The sequence below is a fragment of the Leuciscus leuciscus genome, assembly GCF_965113295.1.
Source record: "Leuciscus leuciscus genome assembly, chromosome: 5".
Classification (NCBI taxonomy): Eukaryota; Metazoa; Chordata; class Actinopteri; order Cypriniformes; family Leuciscidae; genus Leuciscus; species Leuciscus leuciscus.
The window spans coordinates 12,067,089-12,093,216 of NC_138729.1; the positions used below are offsets into that span (position 1 = coordinate 12,067,089).

The 26,128-nt window shown below is 35.8% G+C and overlaps 3 protein-coding genes across 3 annotated transcripts in view; 1 reads left to right on the plus strand and 2 right to left on the minus strand.

Annotated features, from left to right (window-relative positions):
- acaca (acetyl-CoA carboxylase alpha) overlaps positions 1–2,557 on the plus strand; it is a 42,134-nt gene extending 39,577 nt beyond the window's left edge. Inside the window, exon 29 of the mRNA XM_082171715.1 lies at positions 1,192–2,557. Within this exon, the coding sequence (XP_082027841.1) occupies positions 1,192–1,318 (127 nt within the window). The 3' untranslated portion in view covers positions 1,319–2,557. The remainder of the gene's footprint in view (positions 1–1,191) is intronic.
- Positions 2,558–3,474: 917 nt separating this feature from the next.
- Positions 3,475–17,491, minus strand: aatf (apoptosis antagonizing transcription factor). The gene is made up of 12 exons (XM_082171456.1): positions 17,378–17,491; positions 16,516–16,692; positions 15,980–16,363; positions 15,702–15,839; positions 13,349–13,463; positions 12,805–13,036; positions 10,901–11,065; positions 10,562–10,645; positions 10,364–10,431; positions 10,200–10,280; positions 8,589–8,660; positions 3,475–3,713 (listed from the first exon to the last, which is right to left on the minus strand). Exons 1-12 carry the CDS (start codon positions 17,460–17,462, stop codon positions 3,668–3,670), a joined length of 1,647 nt encoding a protein of 548 aa, XP_082027582.1. The 5' UTR covers positions 17,463–17,491; the 3' UTR covers positions 3,475–3,667.
- A 155-nt stretch (positions 17,492–17,646) lies between these two features.
- lhx1b (LIM homeobox 1b) lies at positions 17,647–24,432 on the minus strand (the record flags this gene model as incomplete). Its single annotated transcript, XM_082170616.1, has 5 exons — positions 17,647–19,838; positions 20,934–21,099; positions 21,904–22,175; positions 22,432–22,655; positions 24,263–24,432. 5 exons carry the CDS (start codon positions 24,430–24,432, stop codon positions 19,471–19,473), a joined length of 1,200 nt encoding a protein of 399 aa, XP_082026742.1. The 3' UTR covers positions 17,647–19,470.
- Positions 24,433–26,128: the final 1,696 nt, after the last annotated feature.

The window sequence follows — 26,128 nt, forward strand, 5'->3', positions numbered from 1 at the left end:
ATATATTTCAAGATTCCAGAAGTTGTAAATAATTTTAAGTCATATTTTCAAATCTGTATTTCTTGTCCATGTGTTTATGTGAGAAGAAACAACTGATATGAGAGACACCGGGGAAATGTACTTTATTGGTCATTGTACAAAAGAAATTGCTGTGATTAACTCTCCTCGCCAACTTTTATTTTTATTTTTATTTTTTTAACCATGTTCACAAAAAATTGCATGGCCCCCAGAATATTTTGTTGTATGAATATCTGAACATGCAATATATCAAAAGAAAGAACAGACCGTTGCTTCAAAAAATGTTTTCTCTTTTTATCAACACTTGAATGTGATTTCATAAAAAAGCAACATTTTGAGCAAAAAGCTGAGAAAGTCATGTTTTTGTCAGACTACATCTGGATTGGATTCAGAACAATGATCAAAACATAGATGGAGTAAATCGAGTCCATCAACGCAATGCTTGAACAGTCCTGTAGCTCATCCTGAGTCTACTTTTCATTTAGTAACATTAGGTAGTTTTGATTTATACGCTGTTTAATGTTGATGGTAGTGTTATTTTGAATATGCGTGATTACACATGATAGCGCTTGTTTCTGCTATTTCTTCGCTCGTATTTTAATCAGGAGATTCTGTACTCTTTCAGAAAACACGGAAAGCTGGAAAATTCTGTCAATGGCGGGGAAGCGTTTTCTCACAAATGACGGAAATTTCCGTCAATGGCGGGGAAAGAGTTAACTAATCAGACTCAGTTTTCCAGGGGATATATATATTTATAATGATATATATATATATATATATATATATAATGTATATATGTATATATATGTATATATGTATTTGCACTGCTAACAGTTCAAGTGCAATTCCAATTTTTTACTAAATTGTATGATGTAAATCTGAAATTTGGTCACAATTTGATTAAAGTTTTTGCACGATTCATAATAAAAAAAAAGCTGATACAAATGCAAGTGGATGAGATTTAAGAGACCAATGCCTCCACACCAGAAGTAGATAAGGGAACTGGATTTTATGGATGCTTACTACAATTGTTTGCTTACTAAAATAACTATTTATATGCCAATATAATTGAATTTTGCAATGCAATGCATTTTTACACCTATATTTATTCACTATTAAATTCATGTCTTGTTTTTAATTAACACTTTTTTTGTTTTGTTTTTTGTTTCTTAGCCTGGTTCAAGCTAACCCAGAAGTGGCCATGGACTCGATCGTTCATATGACCCAGCACATTTCCCCCACGCAGCGTGCCGAGGTGGTCCGTATCCTGTCCACCATGGACGCCCCTGCTTCCTCGTAAGAGCCCTGTCAATCATCTCAGAGGCCTGATGTTACTGGAAACTGGAACAAGAGGAGCTAACATGGCAGTGCTGTGACTTACTTCACATTGTTGGCTATGAATCTGAAATAAGAGTTACAGAAAAGATACTGTGTTAGTACTTATCAATGCACATAAATGCGCACCTTCAGAAACACTAAAGTAAAAAAAAAAAGAGAAAGTACTAGTGTTGTCATTAATAGTTTTGCAGTCTAGTCAAGTGCACTTTGAGACTTAGATGAACGGAGACCAATTATAGAAACATGCTTCCCAAAGCTGTTAGAGGATTTCACTTCTTTTTTTTTTATTTTTTACTTTGTTTAAAAGGCAGTAGATTACTTTGCAAGAGAGAACGTTTGCAATTTCATAATCAACTTTATACTTTCTACTACAACAGTCAGGTTATAACACCAGTCCACTCTAAGAACGAGCCATGTGACTAGATCACTCCTGCTTCGCTGGTTATAATGGGTGTGATGTAGCTGTTGTCGTATAAATTGCAGTTTAGGGGCAGTATTATTCTTCACATGCAGGATGGTCCATTGAGCCATATGACCACATCATTTTGACTGTGCTTGTTTCATTCGTTTAACCAAAAAATAATATTTTTTCTAAAAAAAAAGTCAATCCACTGGTGTTGTACTTATATGCTGTTGTTATTTTTTTTTTAGCATAGATAAAATATCATGAGAATATATTAATAACTTATTAAACAATCATCTCTAAAAACAACATGGTACATTATACTGCAAGTGCGTAACTGTAGAACATTCAACAAACGTTTAGGTTAGTTGAATTTTATTGTTACCATATACATATTCTGGAAAGACTTACCAGGAGTGTAGTGTAGAAATGTACTAAAAGCAAGCAATGGAGGGGGCAAATGATACTTGAGAGAGGTGAATAGAGTATTATACATGATCTAAAGATGCTCTGTTGTATCCTCAGTGTATCATTGACATGATGGTTGTAGCTACTACCGGAAAACCTCAAGCTGCCACTACTGCTCGACTCAATGAAAGGTGAAAATCATGTCAAGTTTGCTGACATGCTGTGACCCAAATGGGTGATGAATTGTCTCATGTATCTGTAAGCATTGTTAAACATGTTACTGAAGTGATCTGAAGCTGTCTCTCCATGTTCAAAATGGAGAATTTCCTGTTTACTGTGGCAAACTGTGATTGCCTCTAAATATTAACTGAATAAAATCGAATTATCTTACATGTACTGTAGAGGCTCTTTGATTGATTGTACAGGGTCATATCATGAAAAACAGGATTTTCAGTTTTATAGTACATAGTGATGCCCACTAGACAAGCGGAGAGCTGTACTGGCATGATAAATGTCACTTGCTTAGCAGGGACGTCCATGTGCTTGAATGACAAGTCTGATGTGTGTGAAAACAAAAGGGCCAAGTACCGAACCCTGAAGTACACCAGTGGTTAGTTGACGTGAGTTAGGCACCCCCTCCTCTCTGAAATACCCTGAAGGATCTACATACTCCCGAGTTTGTTACATTTTAGAACATCTTTCGACAACTAAATCACAATGTAATGTGGGAAATAGGCATTGTTACTCATTTACAACCAAAAGGCTAGCTATTAATGATGGGTTATGTATAGATGTCATAATCATACAGTAACAAAAATTGTTGTTTTAAATATCCAGATGTTAAATACGAAGGATCAGAGAGGGTGGAATATTACATATTAGAAGTATGCAAATGAGTGTGGCCTGAGATGAAATCCTGAATGTTCAGTGACTGCATGTTTCTAACAAGAAATAATCAGTGCTCGTCTTCATGCTATTCTTCGGTCTTGAGAGAAATCAAATGACAGAAGGATCTGGGAACACACTTCCATTGATTTATCAATTCAGCAATCATTCTCTCATCTGGTCCCCTCTGTGTGGGTTTCACAGTCTATTCTCACACAACCTACCAACAATGACAAAGGCCAAATTGAATCACAGCAATTCAATACCCAATTAAAATTATGGCAGCCACAATAGTGAAAGCCTGAGGTGGATAACCAAGGATCTGATCAGAAAACTTTACAGAGGTCCATTTTGGTTTTACTATATATGATCATGTACTGAGTGTAAAATGAAGGCATCAATGAAGACATTGACAAAACACATTTGTTGACAAAATGGTCTTTTTAATTTAAGGGCACTAAAATGTGTCCTTTTACAAATAAAAAGAAATGTTTAGTTTCATTTACAAGAAAAAAAAAAACCTAGGTTTGAGTCTGAGGTCCCGGAAGGATTTCACCAGCAGAAGTGTGTGAGAACAGTGCAGTACATACACACACTGGGGTTGAGACAGATGTTTCAGTGTGCTGGACCATTTGCAAACAGAGAACGAAACAGCTCAGACCTGAACACAAATAGAAGAAAATAGGTTGAATAAATTACTGCATTTATCAATTCAGAAAATTTCATTTTAAAAAGTAAAATGTTTTGTTGTGCCGTGTACCAAGTGCCATGTTCATATTAAAATACATACACCTAGTATAACAATACACTACCGTTAAAATTTGGGGAGACATTAAGATAGATACATAATGCTTTAATTCAGAAAAAAAAAACTTTTATACTGTTACAAAACATTTCTATTTCAAATAAATTGTTCTTTTGAAGGTTAGTGGAGATAACCTATGGTGCAGGTATGAAGTCAGAACCCAGAAGTCTAATTCACCACTGGTTTCTTCGAGATTCTCCTATGGGGTTTTATAATATGGGTTTTTCAATTTAAGAGTAAAATAAAGCCTGTGGTATAAACATAACAAAAATATTATGCCATTTTGTTCTATAATGTACTCTGCGCGCACACACTCACACCCCAAGCTGTCTTATGAAGTTACTTATTAAAACGTTTTCAAAAATGAGCACAACTGCTTAAAATTTTTCGTTTTCGCTTATGGGTGTGTGTAATTTATGTTGTAGAACAAATGTCAAAGAAAAGTATATACAAACACATATTTACACTCATATTCACATACATATATACACATTTAAGTACAATAACATTACCATATGGCATCATCACTATACCATGTTTATGGTTGTATACAATGTTCAATAAAAGTCAAGCTCAAATGACAAAACTTGAGGCATAATGCAGATAACAACAAAAATAATTTCAACTTGTTCCTCAAAGAAAGAGAGATCAAAGTTATAATGAGGCACTTACAATGGAAGTAAAATTTGGGGAAGATATTACTCATTGAGGATTAAAAGCAGAAATGTGAAGCTTTTTTTATAATTAAACCGTTAAGAATGTGTATTATTTGAGCTGTAAATTTGTTCTCATCACTTTGATTTTTGTTTCAAGGCAACAAAATTGTGAAATTGGAAAACAAAACTGGTATTAAACAAGAGAAGAGAATCTATATACAAGTGGCATGAAGAACTCAATCTGTTCATCCACGACTAAAGGCCACAAATCCTAATAGATAAACTGTGGCCCTATTTAATGCAGAGACGACAAAAGCACACATGAACGGTCCTGAGACTGAGGTGCTAATGTCCCGGAGGGCCAGGGCTGAGACCAGGCTAACAGGACCATCCTTAATCCCAAATCCCTGTTAGAAATGCACCACCAGCGTTCAGGATTACAGCACGTAGCCGCCGTCACACAACGCATACAATCTGATCCAAACAGAACCAGGAGAAGCAGAGGGCTGAGGAGAGATCCTCAGGATCAGAGGGAAAGATGAGACCCATCTCTCCTGATGAGGTTTACCCAGGACCCTCACACTACCCAGAGTCCCTGGCTCGTCCCATCACCCCATCAGGGACAAATGCATTGAGATTATCTCTTAAGCCCCCACAGAATTTGTATGCTGCGTGTCTTCTTGCTTGCGAGAGTGGGAGTGAGAGCGAGAAAGGGTTTAGGTTGTGTGTGTGCTATGGTGTGTGTGTACTCCCCATCCTGCAACGTCAACATTAACATTCATGGGGCCAGTGGTGCATGTCGGTGTTATAGAGCCGGTGTTAAGATATGGCAGAGGGGCTGTGTAAGCAGGCGAGGGAAAGTGTTTATGTGTACGAGTGTATCTGGCTGCACGAGGAAAAGGTCTCCTAGAATCTCTCTCCGGCAAAGGTCACCGGTCACTCTCTGATGCCATCGGCATACATCATTATAACTGTAGTTCACCGATTGTTATGTAAATAAGACCAAGCACGTGTAACTACGTATGTGTGTGTGTGGCTGGCAAAGGTCAGGCTTCATTTTGTGTCATCTGTGGCTCTGATAACGGTCAGTGTTATCAGTTTGTTGCGATTTTTTTTTTTTTTCACCACTATCATAATATACTGCATGCATTCTTTGCCGTGCATTATTATTACACTAACTAATTTCCCCCATTTAAATTGAAAAATAAATAAAAATAATTATGAATATTGTGAATTTAATGCTACACATTACTGTATGAGCAGATTGTGAGGTTTAAGATTTGATCTGCAAACACCTCACATTAGCAGATAATCTGGGCCAAACATCGTAACCGACCAGAGTCCTGGACAAGATTTTTTCTCTGATTATCGGGAGGGTTCAATCGAGGATAAATCGGCCTAAACCTCCTGAAGTCTGAGCCCAACTCAAGGGGTCAAGGTTAGAAATTTTATTAATTTTTTTCGTTGTAGTCTCTTATGCTCACCAAGGATGTATTTATTTGATCAGAAATACAGTAAAAAAAAAAATATATATATTATGAAACATTACAATTTAAATGAACTATTTTCTATTAAATTTAAAGTACTCCAGTGACAGCAAAGCTGAATTTTCAGCAGTCTGAAATCATTCTAATATGCTAATTTGATGCTCAAGAAGCATTTCCTATTTTCCTATTATTATCAAATTTGAAAAGAGTTGTGCTGCTTTTTCTTTTCTATTTTTGGTGAAAACGATTTTGTGATACAGTACATTCTTTGATAATTAGAAAGTTCAAAAGAACATAATTTACTTAAAATGGATTTTTTTTTTGTAACATTATAAATGTATTTACTGTTACTTTTAATCTATTTAACACATCCTTGCTAAATAAAATAATTATTAAAAATGTTTCTCCCCGCAAAATCCTAGACCCCAAACTTTTGAACGGTACACACACACACATTGTTTTAAGAATATACAGCTCGATGTTTCTGGTCTTTAAATAAATTTGTTTCATATGTATATGCAGGAAGGAAAATGTTACTCGATAAAGCATTCTTACATAAATTACTGTGGCTAAAATCTAGTTTGAGATTACAGATAATTCATCCATTGTTAATCAAAATACGTTTAAATGACCTTCTGAGAAGCATACACACACACACATACATTACAATGCAAATAGAGTTTGACACAATTGGTTCTGTTGTCTCCTGGTCTTCCTAAAGATGTGTGTGTGTGTGCATTACAGTTCAGCATAATTCATTTCATTTCTGTCACCTCCTTGAGTGCTTCATGTTTTCGTCCTCTACGTGCTCAAGTAGAACAGCACTGTGACCGTGATCACCAGGCCAAGTCTATCCTTCACCTCTTCATCAATCCATCCTCTCCTCTCTAATCCTGCTTCCACATCCTCCATCTCTCTCCTCTACACCTCTCCAAACAGCACAGCATATGCTGGAACCCTTAAAACCTCCTCAGGAATAATTACTGTGAGTGTTTGAAGAAAAGAAAACAATAGAAGACTACAGAGAGAAGATCAGTGTGTTCAAGGCTTGATTTTGTAGGACTGTGATTTCCTGTTTTAGGTTTCAATATTTTTCCAAGGAATTTCACCCAAAAATGAAAATTCTCATTTACTCTCGTTCATGTCGCTCCAAATCTGTGTGATTCTGCTCAGAGGAACGCAAACATAGTTATTTAGCAGAATGTTCAAGCTCTTCTTTGTATAGAGAAAGTGAATATTGACTGCTGTTGTCAGGAGTCTTCTAAAGTCATTTGATAATTTTGTTTGAGAAACACACTAAAATTTAGAAGACAGAAAAGTACTGGGGAGTTAACTATGGAAGCTTGTTTCCGCCACTGAATAAAAAAGAAAAAAGGTAATTGCAATTATATTCCATGGCAGAAACAAGCTTCCATAATAAACAGATCAAGACTGATTTTTGTATTTACAATCCCATGGTATTACAGTGTAACACCCCAAAACAGGGTAGTTTAAGGTATATTTTTGCTAGGGTTGTCCATTATAAATATTTATTTATTTATTTATTTATTTATTTGTGGAAACTAAAAAAAAATATTTCCGGGATCCTTTAATGAATAAAAACAGAAATCTTTTGTAACATTATAAATGTATTTACTGTCACTTTATCAATTTATTGTGTCCTTGCTGATTAAAAGTTTCTTTTCATTTCTTTAAAAAAATATCTTACTGACCCCAAACTTTGAACAGAAGTGTATGTTGTTTAATATGAAAATATTATGTTTTGATCGCTCATAAGAAAATGACAAAAAAAAGTAGCTACAAAACACCTGATATGTACAACAGTCTTTGTCAAACCATGAGAAAACATACAAATATGAGAAGGGGGATTAAAGTTAAATCTTTGACGCGTGAGTGTTTGTGTATTTGCATATCTCCAAAGTGTGTTTGATTAGCCTGTTCTCTGTTTGAGGAGGATTACTGTTGGCTGACAGGACAGAGAAAACACACAACTGAACCATTAATTAAACGCATGCGCGCGCACACACACCCACACACACAAAACTTCCTGCTGGTGTCCTTACAGCACAGTAATACAGTAAGAGTACAAACACAGACTGGCACACAAAAAGCCCACTCAAATCATACTTTGACAGTTAAAAGGACAGTTCAGTCAAAACAAAAGTGAAAGTTCAGTCATCATTTGTTCACCCTCATGTTATTCCAACACCATTTTTGTTTTCTTTTTCCATAGAACACAAAATGAAACATATTGCAGATTGCTCTAGCTGCTATAAAGACAGTTTGTCTGTTCCTCACATAAAGCTATCGTATTGCTTCAGAAGTCAGGGAATGTAGCGCACAATGCATGTAAAGTGCTTTTCTGGTGCTGCTTTGTCCTTTTTTTCACATCTACTTTCCCTGTATGGAAAACAGCAGCTGGGATTCTCTACTAAACATTTTTTTCCACAGAATAAATGATGTAAATGATGACATCATTTTCATTATTGTGTTAACTACAATGTTAAACAACTTTATACATCATATATATATGATTTTTCAGCAGAAAGAGAAAATCAGGCATGAGAAGAACATAAGACGTCACTCACCGGGCTTCATCACTCATGCTGCTGTTGTCCATAGGACCCATGAAATTCATCAGCTTACTGTGAATGTGAAACCTGACAAGAAGTTTGAAAGAATGACAAGTATAAACACAAACAGTCTTGAGTAAATTGAATTGTGAGGTTTCATTGTGAGTGATTTTGAACTCATTTACATTACAAACACACAATTAAATGAGATGTGTGATAAGAGATGATATCTGGTGCTTAGTAAGCAGAAACAACCCACCTCATTCCTGTAATATCATCTATCTGGGCGTAACTGTATTAAGCTACCAAATAACAGCATATGACTTGCTGCCAAAAAAAATGGCTTTGTAAGCTAATAAAATAAAAGCAGTATTATGTTAGTATCATTGAGATACTATTATAGTTCTTAAAGGGATAGTTCACCAAAAAATGAAAATTAGCCCATGATTTACTCACCCTGAAGCCATCCTAGGTGTGTATGACATTCTTCTTTCAGACGAATACAATCGGAGTTATATAAAAAAATGTCCTGGCTCTTCTAAGCTTGATTGATGCACAAAGTGATGACGAACAATTGCTCAGCCCTGTTTGTTTGAACCGCGAGAAACGTCAATTGCCGTCATTACGTTGTGCGTCAAGTTCAAGTGTTACTCTTTTGGCCTGTACGGCCGTCTGCCGGAAGCTAGTTATTTTAGTCGATAAAGTTTTAAAAATGGATATTTTTCTTACACGAACGCAACGCTTCACTCCAGAAGACCTTTATTAGCCCCCTGTGATCTGTGTTGAGCACTTTAATCATGAATAGATGCGCTTTAATGGACTTCCAAAGTCAAACTGCCATTCACTCTCATAATCAAGCTTGGAAGAGCCAGGACATTTTTTTATATAACTCAGACTGTATTCGTCTGAAGGAAGAATGTCATACACACCTAGGATGGCTTCAGGGTGAGTAAATCATGGGCTAATTTTCATTTTTGGGTGGACTATCCCTTTAATATTGTCCTTATTTTTATAGTTTATGTTTTCATTTTCTCTTTTTTTCCATTTTGAATTTGTTTTTGTATTGAATAAAACTAAAATAACGCTGTATCGAAGAGCTGCTATAGTTGTGCTAGCGTCAAAACAATTCAATTGTTTTGGTGTATTATATGAGTGAATTGTATGTATGTATCTCCAGACCATTTTTAACCCCAAAATGAAAAGAAAATGCCTTTGTTACATAAATGAGAATCATCCTGCCTGAACATTTACATTTTTAGTATTTCAACTTCAACTTTTATTTCAGTTAATGACATTTTTTGATAGCTCTAGTTTACAGGCCATTATTAACACCAAAAGTAAAAGAAATTCAATCATTTTCATTTTCGTAAAGCAAAATTTTATTAAAATCGATTTGTTTATAGTTTGTTAAATTACAATTAATTGATGACAGACAAGACAGACAGAGTAATGAGAATTTGGGTGGAAAATGACTCATGAAAATGTCACAAATATGATTTCTTAATTTTTCTTTTGATTTTGGGGGGAAATACGGCTTGGACATTTCATTGACAGGTTTTGTGAGATTCACCAATATATCCTGAGTTCTGAGCATATCTCGAGTCTTTCAGCAGTGTTACAGCTTACCTAATCTTCCTGCCTTTGCTGGCTTTGGTGTCCACCTTCTTCTTGATTTTACTTCGTAGTTTCTGGATGGCAAGCCACTGCCTGTGAGATCAGAGGTTGAGTTACTATGGCCAAATACACGCGACGCATGAAACATTTACATGCGCACACACACACACACTTACTTTCCCATGGCCACTTGATCATTGGGGTCTGTCGCACTTGTTTTGCGCTCAATAAGCTCTCGAAGTAGCTGTGAAAAAGAGAGAGAGCTTCCTGACATCACCTCAGTATGTCTACAATCTCTTTATAGCTACTCAATGTAGTCATTGTTGTTGACAAATAAACTGCATAATAACAATTCATCCTGTCTGTTTTCTTACCAGGTGATAAAAGTCATCGTCATCAAAAATCTCCTCGTCCATATCTTTGAGGTGCACATTAGCTTTCAGTGCCAATTCAGCTGCCTAAAACAGAGAGTGAGCTCAGTCAGTCTTCTAGCATGAGATTACTTTTATTACTTGTAAAAGTAGTTTTACATTATTGTGTTACTCCTAATACAATTATACTAACAGAAATATAAAAACTCATTGTCACCTACTGAACTGGCTGGCTTGACTAACATAAAGATGTTTTGCTCTTAACAATGCTAAAGCAAATCTACAGAACAGTATATTCAATTAAAAGAGAATCATCCCACTGAAATCAGAGCCATGTCTTACCTCTCCCTCTGTGACACTGCTGTCCATTTCAGGCGCGATGGGCTCCGGCTTCCCCAGAACTCTGTATTCAGACCTCCGCGTCTGTGTACGTCTCACCAGCCTCTCTTTATCCATTAAAACCTGCTCCACCTGTGTCAAGATGTTCCTGTCAAATGCCCCAAAACCCTGTGTGATGGAAAAGACAAAGACATTGTAAATTACTAGTGAAGATACACAAGCAGTTGACAAATCAAGAAGTGATGACGTGAGCAGTGTGACGTTATATTCAATCTAAAACTAAGCCCCGGTTTCAAAGACAAGGCTTAAGCCTTAAATGTAAAAAAGCTTAATTGAACTAAAACCTAATCCTGGGTTAATTTAAGCCCTGTCTGTGATACCGGGCCTATATTAAACAACACTTTTCTTCTATATTATTATAAATGCAGTTATGACCTCATAATAATTTAAGAAAAAATTAAGTTCTGTGATTTTGGGATACAATCCTTCTTAGTGTTCAATGGTCCCTATCATTCACTTTCAGTTTTCGCCCACTATTCTTCTTAACTGATGAAGTCTTGCCATCCTATGTGTACAGTTATAATTGTAAAGATTGTTTTTAGAACACCAAACAATTGGGGAGTTAAAGGGGTCATGACATGAGACATAAAATTTGCCTTGATATTTTGACATACAAGGGGTCTTTGTACCTTTAAAACATCCTGCAAATTTCATGGATTAAAACATCCTCTTTATTATAAACCAACAATTTATTTAATCAAGCTTCAAAAACGTCTTGTTTTGATATTGTGGCATCTGTGACATCAATTTTATATGCCTGCCTCCAGAGCAAGACATCATCGCACCATAGGCCCGGCCCACTGGCATTTAGTCGCTTTACGACTGACATTTGCCAACACTGGATGTGAGCGTCACATCAAAAGCAAATAGAAACCATTATAAATCACTGACGCTGTCTACACTGGATACAGTAAACAGATGCATGTTCCATTCAGTTAAAGGACAAGTTCGGTATTTTACACTTAAAGCCCTGTTTACAGATCGTTTCTGATGAAATAGAATGGTTAAGATTAAAATTTGGACACATGCTGCTGTCCCGAGAATTTTAGGTTTCTTTCGCTTTCCCCCCCACCTCCAGAATGGCTGCATATGTGCACTGGAACAATCCTTCCTAAAACGCATTAAACTTTCGTTTACAAAGACGTGAAACTCACTGAGTGGTCAGGGGTGTTCACTGATATGCTCACACAAAAATTGCTGCAAAAGATGCTTTTGCAATTTGGAGACAATGAGCATATGAATTGTTGTGCCGTGCTGCATTTATCACGCAGTAAAATTGCCCCTCGCCTAAAACCAGTCGTCTGTGGATGAGAATCCGAAACAAGGACGTTTGTCCTGCTCCACTTCACTTCTCCTTCACACTTCACAGCGAAAGGAGAATTTTAGAATGACGGGACACTCATTTATATGACACTTTACTCAACAGGAAGAACAGCTCGTTCCACGCGTCCTATGTCGTCCTTTCAGTTTCGGGTTTCAATCCGATCAATGGTTTACATGTTCTCTCGATCGGATTAGAAAATGAATAACCACCCCTTTCAATCCGATCGAAATTATTTGTAATAGAGCAGACACTGAGTTTTTTAATGGAATATGTTATTATAGCCCTACTTGTTTTTATGAAATATCTGTATTGACTGCATGATCATATGACTGTACTATTTACCGCCACGCGAGCCACAGATTAAAGCTTGGCGAGCCGCGCAATGAGTAACACTGGCATATATATTTGTTTTTTGATAAAATAAAATAAATAAAAAACTAACTTTATGAGTGAACCTCAAGTAACATATTAAAATAATAAAAAAAGGTTATAACCTTTTAGGTTATAGACGCTATTTTTTTACCTTATTGCTCTTGCCCGTTGTGAGCCGCGTCTTGTCATACCATTTCTGCAGTGTGGCATCACGGTAAGGCAGAAAAGCGGCAAAGCGTTTGGCCATAAAGTTGGGATACTCCGCCATTTCCAGTTTTCGTTTGGGGGGTCCCTTCCGAACTGCTTCCTGTTCTTCCTCTTGGCCATCATCCCCATTTTCCATATCTACCTCACTGTTAATTTCTTCATCATCTTTAGAACTGCTATATGTGGAAAAAAAAGAAGAAATTCACATGAGGAAATTTGGATGACATGAGGATGCTTATGGTACAGTACAGTTTAGACAACAGAAGAACAAATGACATGTAAGAAGCGTCCCAAAAATAGTAACCTTTGATTAGTTCCCATTGATAAATAGAAATAAAGAATGAGTTCAATAGAAATTGAACAGTAATTGATATTACAATACCATGGTTTTTTGGTTCATTAATAAAATGTGGAATAATTCAGCCAAAAAGTAACATTCTGTCAACGTTTTCTTAATAAAAATGTATTTTAAAAGCAGAATTTGGTACCTGCTGGCTCCCCAGGTCTTGCCTTGAGAAATAGCTCTGGTTTCAGGGTTTTGGTAGAGCAGCAGATCTTGGAGTTCCAGCAGAGACCTCTGAAGAGCCTTCAGGGCTTTATGACCTACCACACACAGATATGAGCTTATCATACAGCATATGTAGACCACAACATTAATTCAGCACACTTCTGTAAACACAAGGTCATTACAACTCACCTCCTCTGATCTTATCATTTCTGCACTACACTAGTTAAAAACATAAAAAAACACAAATAAATAAATTCTACAGCCCATAGCAAACAAGCCATCAAACAAGATACTGACTCCATGGCATAAAAAAAAAACAAGTTTAAAGGTTAAGTGTGTCATTTTTCAATTTTAAAATGATGTCAGACACAACTAGAAGTTAGCCATTTGTGGTTGAGGAGAGGTATGAAATCACTTTTCAAAGCAATCAGATTTAAAATCTTCAGACTTACGATCAACATACATTCCATAGACGTACATTGGAAGAACAAGTGTCATTTCTAGCACAAAAGCTTACCCGTAATGCCCAAAACCATACCAAAGCAAAACCAAAACAACCTAAAGCGAAAAAATTTACCAAAGCAGAAAAAAACCTTGTCCTGTTAGCTATAAAAATAAGTGACTTGCTATTATATAAAATATCCTAGTACTAGTAAAATCCTAGAATTCCTGCAGAACCAACATGCGAAACACTACTAGCCTTGAAACAAACCCTGAAGCCTATGTTACAATTTACTTAACATAATAAAGAGCAAATAAATAAAAGGACTGGTGTGGGGGTGGTGGGGGTGCACAGATTGTGTCATCTTTACAGCTAATCAAAAGTATGCACGCACAGCACCCTCTCCTTTCACCCCAAAGCAACGTGCTGTTCAAAATTCAGGAGGACGGTCCCACATCAATCATTCACTGGCAAAAGGACCAATGCAATAAATATGCAAATGAGGAGCAGGTAGTCTCTCTAAGCACCCAGATCTGCCTGAGAAAAAGGTGCACAAATGTATTAATTGCTCAGAGCTAGAAGAATCCTGATATTAAAACCAAAAGTGATGTTGGGCTGTGCTTCCTTAGGGGATATTGGTTAACTGCACAGGTTTAAATTATGATAAAGGCGGAAATTTAACTGCCTGATCATATAATTCCTCACTGACTGTGGACTTGGAAATAGACACAGGATGGGAGAATTACAACGAGTTTCATGCCTTTTGTTCATGTCGGTTAACCATCTTTTAGGAGGATACAAGCATATAAACTACCTTTTAAAGATTTAGGGTTGGTAAGATTTTTTTTAAAGTAGTCTCTTATGCTCACCAAGCCTGTGTTTATTTGACATTTGAAATATGTGTGAAATATTATTACAACTTAAAATAAAAATTTTCTACTTTAATTTATTTTAAAATGCAATCCGTTTCTGTGATGGCAAAGTTGAATTTTAGGCATCATTACTCCAGTCTTCAGTGTCGCATGAATCATTCTAATATGATTTGATGCTCAATAAACATTTCTTATTAGCAATGTTGAAAACAGGCGTGATGCTTAATGTTTGTGGAAACCATGATACAATAAAAAAAAAAATCAAGATTCTACGATGAAAAGAAAGTTTGAAAGAGCAGCATACATTTTTTTGTAACAACATAAATGTCTTTACTGTCACTTTTGATCAATTTAATGCGACCTTGCAGAGTAAAAGTATTCATTTCTTTAAAAAACAAATCTTACTGACTTCAAACTTCCCTACTTTGTGTAGGTGACCAATAAATTAAAACATTACATTTAAAATGTACTTTAAGAACAATGGAAAGGAACACCTTTATAGTATTAAAGTTACAGTAAATTCAAAATTGAAAAATCTTTTTCTTTTTTTTAAATTCATGTGCATACTTTAATCAAAATAACTTCCACTCTCTCTTGCAATGATGATCTCTTCTCTGATGACATTTCCTGGCTGAGGGTGGGACTTTAACCTCTCCCATACAGTAACCTGTCCAATCGGTCCAATCAATTCCCGATGAACAAACTCAAAGACGTCCTACAGATTTTCTTGTTCGAGAAGTCGTTTCTCTCGTCACAAAAAGGAAGAAAAGACTTCCAATTCATGCCAACTTTAAGTGAAGTATTAATATTTGACGTCCGAATTTAAAACACAACATTTCAGTAATGCGTCAAAATAAGAAAGAAAAGAATGTGGCTAGAAGTTGACCCATGTTCTGTGAAATTTCAGACATATGCACATTTGCAACTACCAAAGTTGAGTTAGGATTAAGGAATGATTAGAAAAACACAGTTCTTTTTATATCACTGTTCAATGGGTAAAATGGAGTCAATGCACTTACTATTTTTTAAAGCTTCAGCGTATTCAGCCCCTCCTCTGCTCTTGAACTCTAGGAATGTCTGTGGCTGTGGAAGCTGATTGGCTGTCACAAGAGCCTTCTGCATTTTGATTCGCCTTTCAAGCATCATGTCCCAAAGAGCTGGAGAGATTTGAAAACATCATAAAGTTGAGTAGTATTTTTCTGGTATTTTCTATTTTTCTTATAATATATATTATAAATGTATTGTTGTTATATATTTATTTTTAGAGCACATTGTGAATGTGCTTAAGTATCCATACCGAGTTGATTTTTCACTGCTTTCCCTTTCTCGACCTCTTCATCAACTTTCTCTTTAGAGAAGGTCCTCATGGCTGATTGCTCTTCTTCACCTTCCTCAGAGCCTACCTCACTCTCTCCTTCACTGGCTGTTGAGTCCTCTTCTTCCTCACTATCTCCCAGATCATCCATTCCTTCTGTGAGTTTCATAAAGTCTGTGCCCTTCATTTTAGAGACCAAGCTGGACATCTGAGAACTATCGTCTCCATTGAGATCCTCCTCGACATCGGCGTGATCTTCATCATGGTCACCATCTTCATCATCCTCATCATCTTTGATGCACTCCATGTACTTGTCCAGCATTCCATTTTCTTCATCATCATCATCATCTTCTTCTTCTTCATCAGCTAAAAATTTGCATATAAGTTAGTTCCTCAATCCCAGCTTATTATGCACAGATAGATATATGCAAGTTATTCATTAGTTGATACAACCAAAAAGTGTAAACACTTTAGGGTTATAAAAATATCTCTATTTTTGTTAAACATTTTCACCTCACCTGATCCATCCAACTCTTTCTGTAGATCTTTTCTGGATGTCGCCTTGCCACAATATCGACGATCGCCGTCAGCCAGAATGGAAACGGAGCGCCTCCGCAGATTGCCAGATAAAAGTTTGCCATCATCATCTTCATCCCCACCTTCATCAAACTTCTCTATGACTTTGGCTTTCGTCTCTGCAGTTCAAATAAATGAAATATTATTATTTATTTTAGCTAAGTACTCATGGGAGTCTACAGTTAATCATATTAACAGTCAGTGATACATTTGTTATAAATAAAACCTGCATAAGGTAAAGATATTGACTATATCACTAAACCATAATAATGACTATGTCTATAGCATAAAAACAATGCCTTTCACATTTGTTGTAGTGTAATTATCAATAGGTCCTGCTGTAATAAGTTTCTTCTTAATATATGTTCTTATAACTAATGTTGTAGTACCATAGTAATACCATGGTACTGAATGGTTACCATATTACCAAACAAATACTCTACCATAGTATTTACATGATACTTTAAAGAATAACACGGTACTACCACGGCAAACAAAACACACCATGATACATTGTGTTAGTGGAAACTTAAAATAAGTAAACATTTTAACAAAAATAGCAGTTATTTAGTATTATTTAATGTGTGGTTATAGTAATTATTAGGAATATCGTATTTATTACTAACTTAAATCAAATGTTATGAGTCGTTGATCTTAATAAGTGTGAAGTAAAGTCAGTTCTCAGTACACTGAGGCATGCAGACACATCGTGCTTGCAATGGAGGTGACAGATTGGCCATTATAATAGCACTAAAATGCCTAACAACACGTTAAATTAACGGTTATGATATTTATGTATAATACCTTCATCTTGGTCGTCCTCGGGATCCACGAAGTTTGGTAAAGGATTTAACAAATCCTCGAGCTGCTGTGATATGGAAGCTGCCATGTCTGTCCCACGCTGCACCTCTAATGACATCATCGGAGCGCGCCCGAGGAGTCGTCTCGTGACGTGCACACAAAATAGGTTGGTGTTTGTTTGATACGCTAAGTACACACTACACAGTCGATTTACACAGTGAGTTTAAGAGAGTATTTAAATCATTAATACTGCACATTGTTATGTTCTAGGCCTAGGGAAACCTGCCTTAATCAAAGCAGTGGGTGTGTGGAGAAGAGAAATATTGTATCCGACAGATCGAGGATATAATTTTTTTAAAGGATAGTTCATCATTTACTCACCCTCAAGTTGTTCCAAACCTGTATTGATTTATTTCTCCTGTTGAACACAAAAGAAGATATTTTGAAGAATGTCTAACCAGACAGACAGATGGGCCATAGTATGGAGAGAAAAAAAATACTATGAAAGTCAGTGCATGTGGTCCATCAACTGTTTGGTTACAAACATTCTTCAAAATATCTTTTTTTGTGTTCAGCAGAAGAAAGAATTTCATACATTTTCCTATAATGTTTATCTGATTTGGGGACTATAATGTTCTTAATATATAGCTAAAAATAAGCATGTTAAGGCAAAAAAAAAAAAATTGAGCTGTAGGTATACAAAAAAGTGAGATAATTATAAGCTATTTTGCATTCAGCACGATAATATGGAGCATTTTACATAATATTGAATCAATAGCTGCATGCTAGTATATTCGAAATAAGTAGCCTACATATTTAAAGAAAATGCCAAAGGCATTTTATGTAGGCTATTGTCTACTCATTTGCAACGCTTATTTCATTTTATTTTACTGCCAAATTGACACGTCTAACACGTCATTAGATTACATAAATAATGCAATTCATGCTCATGAGAAATAATGCAGCCTATAGATGTGATTCTGTTATTCTCGAATAGACCACTGTCAGTGAAAGTTCATAAAATCTAAATTTTACAAGTCATATTTCTGGATGTTCAAACTGAAAAGTTTCGATTTTATGAACATTTTCATGTTTTACATTTATTACATTTAGCAGCAAGGATGACCTCCTAACACTGACATTATCAAATCCTCAAATAAAATCCATAAAAACCATCCTTTTGCCATTTGTCCCACTATGAATGCCTCTGTGTCCTCCCAGTTTGTTCTCCAGACTCCCTGTTTAGAGCACTGTTTGTTTTAACAGTTTTAAAATGACAGATGAATAATCCTATGTATTGAGTCGATCTCAAAAAAGCCCATTTACATGTATCTGCGCTTCATTTGTCAACATGTATTTATGGTTTTGTTTAGTGTATTCTTTGTGCAAACACAATATCATACAAACTAATACAGCGAATCACAAGTCAGATATAAATTGAATCAATACAAAAGTTTGGTTCCTTGCTTGAAGAAAAAGTTCATGTCAGTATCAAGAGGGTTGATATTTAAACCCCTGAAGAAAATATATACGTAAACAATTGACTCCTCTCTGTCCACTGACCATATATGAACTGATTTATAGAAGGTAGACTTTGTCTTATAATTCAAGTCATATTTCATTTCAAATAAAGGGTTTGTCCCAACAATTTTAATTTTCCCTTTTAAAGGCAAAACGCTCTGAGACTTGGTGGAACTCATAACTCCACCGCATGAAGAGCAGAGAAAGATTTTGGTGTGAGATGATTTCAAATGTCATTATGGCAAAGCCTCAAAAGGCAAAGAGGTCTGAGTCGTCAGGTTATGATACACATGTGAACAGACACACCAGGTGTTGTAAATATAAACATTCTGTTTCAGCTTTTCTTAAACTGTCGTTGTCTATAGCACAGCTATAAGGTCTGCAGACCCATATTTGACATTCCACTTTCAAAATACACAAATGCTGCTTAAATAGATAAATACATTAAATAAATAAGTAAACGAATGCACAAATAAATAATGTCAATAAATAACTAAATAGACATTTTGTAGCTATGAAATCACACATGAACAGACGTTTTCCCATGTTTGTGTCCTGAATTAGTCTGTTGTTTGCTACCACACCGTTCCCTCGTTCATCTCTGAGGACAGATTGCTGTATCCATTGGCACTGAGAGAGTTCAGGGATGTGAAGGGTGGAGTGGAGTCACACATGTCAGAGATGCTGTGGATGGAGGTGGGTGCGCTGGGCTCTGGGCTGGGGGAGTCCCCTGGGTGATGCGATATCATCTCACTGAAGCATTGTGTCTCATTGGAGGGGTGGTGTGCTCCGTGATGATGGTCCATGCTCCCGAGAGGGGTTCCAGCTGGGCCAGAGGAGGTCATGAATCCTAGATCACCAGGAGTCTGGGCTTGGGAGGACGGTGGACCCTGAGGGAAGTAGTCGTAGTTTGAGCCCGGGCCATAGTACTCGCCTTGATAGTCTGTAAGAAAGAGGAGATCATCAAATGATCATTACATGCGATCATTTAAAGCCTTCTCTAATCATTTAACTTCCTCACATAGGCAAAAAGCCTGACTGCACATTTGTCGACTGAAATCAGGTCAGTCAGGTGTAATATTGATGTAATTACTGTGTTTTGACTTTGTAGGGCAGTATGGGTGAAAACTGAATACTGTTTATCAATTCATTATGACTGCTCAGTATTTTTGTGTATTTTCATATTGTAGGTCTATGTCTATCATTAAAAAAATATCAGCCTTATATTTTAACAAATTTGTAAATATATATATATATATATATATAGCTACAACACATGTAAACTATTTTTGTTTGTTTTTATTTTTGTAAGCATGGAATTTAGTTTTAGTATTACTGATTGTGTAATAAATCGTTTAAAGTTGTATATACATATATTTTAGCCTATTGTAAAATAAATGCTTTAAATTAAATGCAATTGTATAATTGTTCACACACACATTTATATATGATATTTATATTATTTTAATAAAATAATATGTAATAATAATGTTTTCTGCATGTTTGTTTTTTTTGTAAGCATGGAAACATTAATGATTGTATAATAAGTTGTTTTTAAGTTTTAGCTATGTACAAACATATAATTATATATATATATATATATATATATATATATATATATATATATATATATATATATGTATGTATGTATAATTATATTTATATTAATATTATTTTAATATTAATTATAATATTATTCATTTTTATATAAGTAATAATTAATTATTACCAGCCTTAAAACCTAACATTTTCTAAATGTTATTTGTGCGAAATGTAATAGGCAATATTATTATTTATTTATTTTTTTGCATGTTTGTTTTTACCACATGGAAACATGATTGTGTAATAAATTATTTTTAATTAATTATTATATATATATATATATATATATATATATATATATATATATATATATAATTATTATATAAATGCCTATAATAACTGTAACTTGCTGCTGCATTCCAAAAAATATCTTAGTAGCCTATTATGCTATAGATGCATTTTTGTTTCTAGTTAATATTCATGAATATTAACTAACCGCCATAAAAAGAGAAATGTCCGTTGGCCATGAGCTCTCCTGGTTCCATCCGATCGCCCAGCGCCCTCATTCTCCTCGGACTGCGGAAGAACAAGTGTCTCCTGCCGCCCAGCGCGCTCAGCTGCTTCATGCGCCTCTCTTTAGAGCGCCGATTCTGAAACCACACCTGCGCGACAGAAAATACACACATTAGTTTCCATATTAATAAACCCCAGAAACATTATTGAGAGTAGGCCTAACGTTGTTGTTGACAGCACGTGGAAAACCTAACGACTAAGAAAAAAGAAAAAGAAAAAAAAAGCATTGAACTGCAATAGATAGCCTATTTAGATGAAGCACGTAAACATCGCATGAAGTCATATTTAAAAAAAGAGAGAGAGAGAGAGAGAGAGGGAGAGAGAGAGAGGGAGAATTTGGGTAAATGTGGAGAATTTGATTTTATACCAAAATCACTTGTCATTATTTCTGCCAAAAAAAAAAAGAAGAAATAATGACACGCTCTCCACATTTAATATTCCAACTCTATTCGTCACGACGGGTCGTTACTGCAGACAAGACAATTCAGCACTATTATCCACTGAATGTCATTGACTTTTTTTGTCATTTAGACATCACGTCAGACAATTGCAGGGGACATATTTGCATACCATCACGCCTATTATCTGGAGTAGGCCTAGGCCAAATTATACAAAGCTGTCACTGCAGTTATTTTAACTACACAGAAATTTTCTCCCACTTTCAGAGATTTAGACCTACATTAGGCTATTTTTAGAGACCTTTATAGTTGATAGGCCTACTTGTTTTAACCAAGTTGTCCATACGCCACCAGTAAATACTGACATATTAAACGAACAGTTCCCACTATGAGCCGCGGTCTATGCGTAAAATAGCCAACGCACACCTGTGCGCATTCATCAGATAAACTCTCTCTGCCAAGTGACTTTAGTATTCGAGTTTTAGGCATACTTGCCTGAATGACTCGCATATTGAGGCCTGTTTCCTGCGCCAGCTGCTCTCGTATGTGTCTGGTCGGTTTGGGGGTTGCGGCGAAGGCAGCTTTCAGTGTCTCCAGCTGCTTGGCTTTGATAGTAGTTCGCGGCCCGCGACGTTTGCCGCCCAGATTCTGCTCGTCGTTTTCATTGTTGCAGGTTTCCTTGTCTGACATGTGTCCAGTCTCAGAGTCTTTATCATCCTGCGGGTCTTGAGATTCTGGAGATAAGCTCGGGTCACTGCACGTAGTAACTGTAAAGAGCACAGAAAACATTTAGTCAGGTGTCTGTCATAATATGGATACAGTTCTAAATAAATGCGCAATTTATATTTTCTTTCAAAATGTGCCACGAATTCGAAGACAACACAAATTTACATAGCCTATAGGCGATAATCAGCAGACACTGAGAGAGAAAGAGAAAAAAAGCTTAATAGCCTTGAGTTTATTATTAACACTGTTCGTGTAATTCGTCGAGCAGACAAATTTACAATCTCCAAAATGACTCACCTGACAGAAGGGTTGCGTCTTTTCCGACGCTGTTATTGACGTAATCCTCCTTGCAGACAAATTTATATTCATCCAGTATGTAAAGTTCTTCGCCAGTGGAAAGCTGTTTATTGCACATGATGCAGGTGAAACAGTTTAGGTGAAAGACTTTGCTTCGCGCTTTCCGAACTAGATCACTGGGCGAGATTCCCTGCGCGCAGCCTCCACATTTAGTGCCGTAACGTCTGCGAGAAGAGCACAGGCATTAAGATATAATAAAGTCATGGAAGTCAAAAAAGCGAGTCAAAAACCACTCGTCAAACATCACAAAAACAAACTAATAAAATAGACACGAAAATGTTGCCTGTGAGAAAGATTGTTGGCACTACAACTGTTTCATGAAAGCAGGTTCACCCATACTGATTTTTTTTTTCTTTAAAAATCCTAATTTAATTCCTGATTCCATAGTAAGTTTATTACATGACATGTCTACACTTTAATTCACAGTTGTTTGCCAGAACCACCATAAAAGGTGAATGTGCTTGTGGATGTCATTAGATGATATAATATTAATGTAGGCTACCAACATATTTGAGCTATTACAATCTATTATGTTACAGTAAAATGTAGCCTATACTGATAATAACACAGGGGGTATTGGCTACAATCAAAATCCTTATGATGGCTTTACATGTCCAAATTGGCCTCTCCAGCAATTATGGTAAATAAGACAGAGCAAAATATTATTAAAGCGCGAGACACTTAATATTGCAATAAACGTAAAAATAATAATAATAACGTAAAACATTCCAATGCATAAAGCTGATTTTTTTTTATTATTTTTTGGGTTTGTGCATTGCATTTTGTGACTTACCTTTTAACTAAATTATAAAGCGACACTTTATTTATAAAACATAATTTTAACAATTGTCATGTTAAATGTAACATACATTAATTCTTCCATTTTTTTTTTACATCTAAAACATTTTTACAATATTTTATTACACAATGATCTTTATAATAATTGTTTACACTACATGGAAAGTTAGGTTTACCAATTCACTTGTTTTTACTGTTGTGTTTTACATCATTGTTCTCTTAAATTGCATTTTATAGTGATCAATAGGCTAAATAAATTTTCCACCCACAAAGATGCATGAACTATAGTGTATGCAGAATTACTCAATTTAAATTTTCAGGAAAGAGTTGCTCATATGTTCAGCCTTGATTTGACAGAATGTATTAACAGAATAAACTTCACAAGCCACAATATACATTCTTTTGTCTCTGCGCTTGCATGTAAATGCAGTTCGCTGAAATGGTTATCAAATGCGTTCTGTCTGGATTTCTGTGGCTTTCCTCTCGAGCTCATTCATTATTCAAATCCACTTATCGCATCTTTGCTCGAGCTTTTGCAAACAAACGCGTGCGCTGCGAACGATTGAGGCGAGGCAGGGAACGCATCCGTCAGGTGCTGCTGGAAATCTCATCCCCTTGCCTGACACTCATACCATGTAAACAAAGAGAACTGTTTTAGTCTGTCACGTAACAAGTTGTCTAGTAGCCTATTCGGGGGTTTAAAATGTGATGTGCGCCAGTCGTATCGAAATTTCTCTTTTTATAATTTCATTGTGCATTTATTATTTAGCCATGCTGAATTTATGGGCTATATGGTGTGTATGGATTTTATATATAGGCCTATATATATATATATATATATATATATATATATATATATATATATATATATACATACATACATACAGATCCAAGTATGTATATAGGCCTTTATATAATTTTTTTGCATGGGAAAAAAATCTAGTTCAAGACTTCTTTCGATTCAAATGCTCACCTGAAAAAGTCGTTTTTGCAGTAGAGTCGTCCTTCTCTTGAAAAGCATCTATCAGTTAAATTGCATTTACAGTCACAACATTGCACGCATTTTGCATGCCAGGCTCTATCCAAGACGTTGAGAAGAAACCTGTCCAGAATAGGCCTCTCGCATCCAGCACAGTGGATCATATTTTGTGACTCCAGTCACTACGTTGCTATCCTTGGCGAGAGGGTAAAAATCTGTTGCCAAAAGTTAGAGAACACTACGTGGTCCTTGATCCAAGTAAACAAAAAGTCATCAAAAAGGCAGGCATTGAATGTATTGCATCCCAAAATTTTGCCTGAAGATGACAGCACAGAAACGAACAAGTGTCAGCTCCTCTTTAAACGATTAAACATACGTTGATGGTTTAGCATTAAGATGAATAAAAAAAAAACTTTAGTTGAAGGGTTAGTTCAATCTAACGTGGAATGGATACTTATTCTACATTTAAATCAATAGAGCGCGCGGAATCTCCAAAGTGCAATGCCTGAACAGGAACAATAAACGCGTAAAGGTGTTTAACTCGTTTTTTAAAAAGGTAAAATCAATTATTTCAAAGTATATCACATATATTCCTGGTCGTTTTGTTTGATTTCCACTTGCATCTCGCTCTGCTTCAGTCGCTGGCATGCGTTTGGATGCTGCCGAGAGACCTTATTCCCTGCGATCTGACGTCACGCTGGAACAGAACCAATCAGATTACAGTAATTTAGGTGGAAAACACTTTCCCCTGCAATTTCTGCTGCCTATACAGTCAATCTGGAAACAACACAGTGAGTATTAGCAAACAAATTTGCATGTTGACTAATTACATTTAAAAAATATAGTGGAAGTATTGTGCTTTTTATTATTTTTTTATGCAATGATATTTGTCTGTTTTTCTTAATCGATAATAAATTAATTCATTGTTGTTAGAAATGAATAATTCCCACGAAATGCAAGACATGGATTTAAGTCAAGCACCTCCACTTTCATTCTGAAGGCTACTGACGTTTTTTTTTTTTTTTTTTTTAAAGAACGACAGATTGGATTTATGGCATTTCATGACCCTTTAAATCTCAGCATAGAAGGATCTGCAGAATAATGGAAGCTTGTTATCAACTAAGCAGTCCTTACCTGAGGCAATCTGAAGCAAGATGATTTGATATTTAATGCAACATGAAAATAAGATTTTTCTTTTAATTATAGATCACTTATTGCTTAAATAAACAGACTGCATGCGATATTGTTAGGCCAAATTGTTCTATTAATAAAATATTATTTATTATATTAAACATTTTTATATAGCCTAGCCTACTACACTAAAATTCCGTTTTGTCAGCCAACGTTTGTAACGAAATGTAGGCCTATTTGAATTATTTAAGTTTGGCATAGCCTATATATGTGAATTCATAGTGATTAAAAAATTATGCACAATTAGAAAAGAAAAAAAACACGACCTCGACAGCCATGTGGGAAAAGAAGGACACGGCCGTTTCCAGCTCAGATTAATGTTCCTCTGCGATTGTTCTTCAGTACGGGTGAGAGGGCAAGGATCACTAATGATTATAATATAAAGTCTCCGGCTGCTGGAGATATTATCAGCGCGCTGGGAACCACTGGAGGAGCTGCACAGAGAGATATGGCCACAACAGACAGCGAACAAGCCTCATGCCTGGATGCTATAGATATCATTAGCCGTGGGATTTGATCATCAATGCAATGAGAGAACGTGTTCTTACGACTTTATTGTTTTATCAAGACAAGTCATGCGTGCGTGCTTTACGCGATATCTAATCTTACAGCAGAACTTAGAGAAATGAATCATGCAATAGGCCTATGTGAAGTAAATAACCTCGGAAA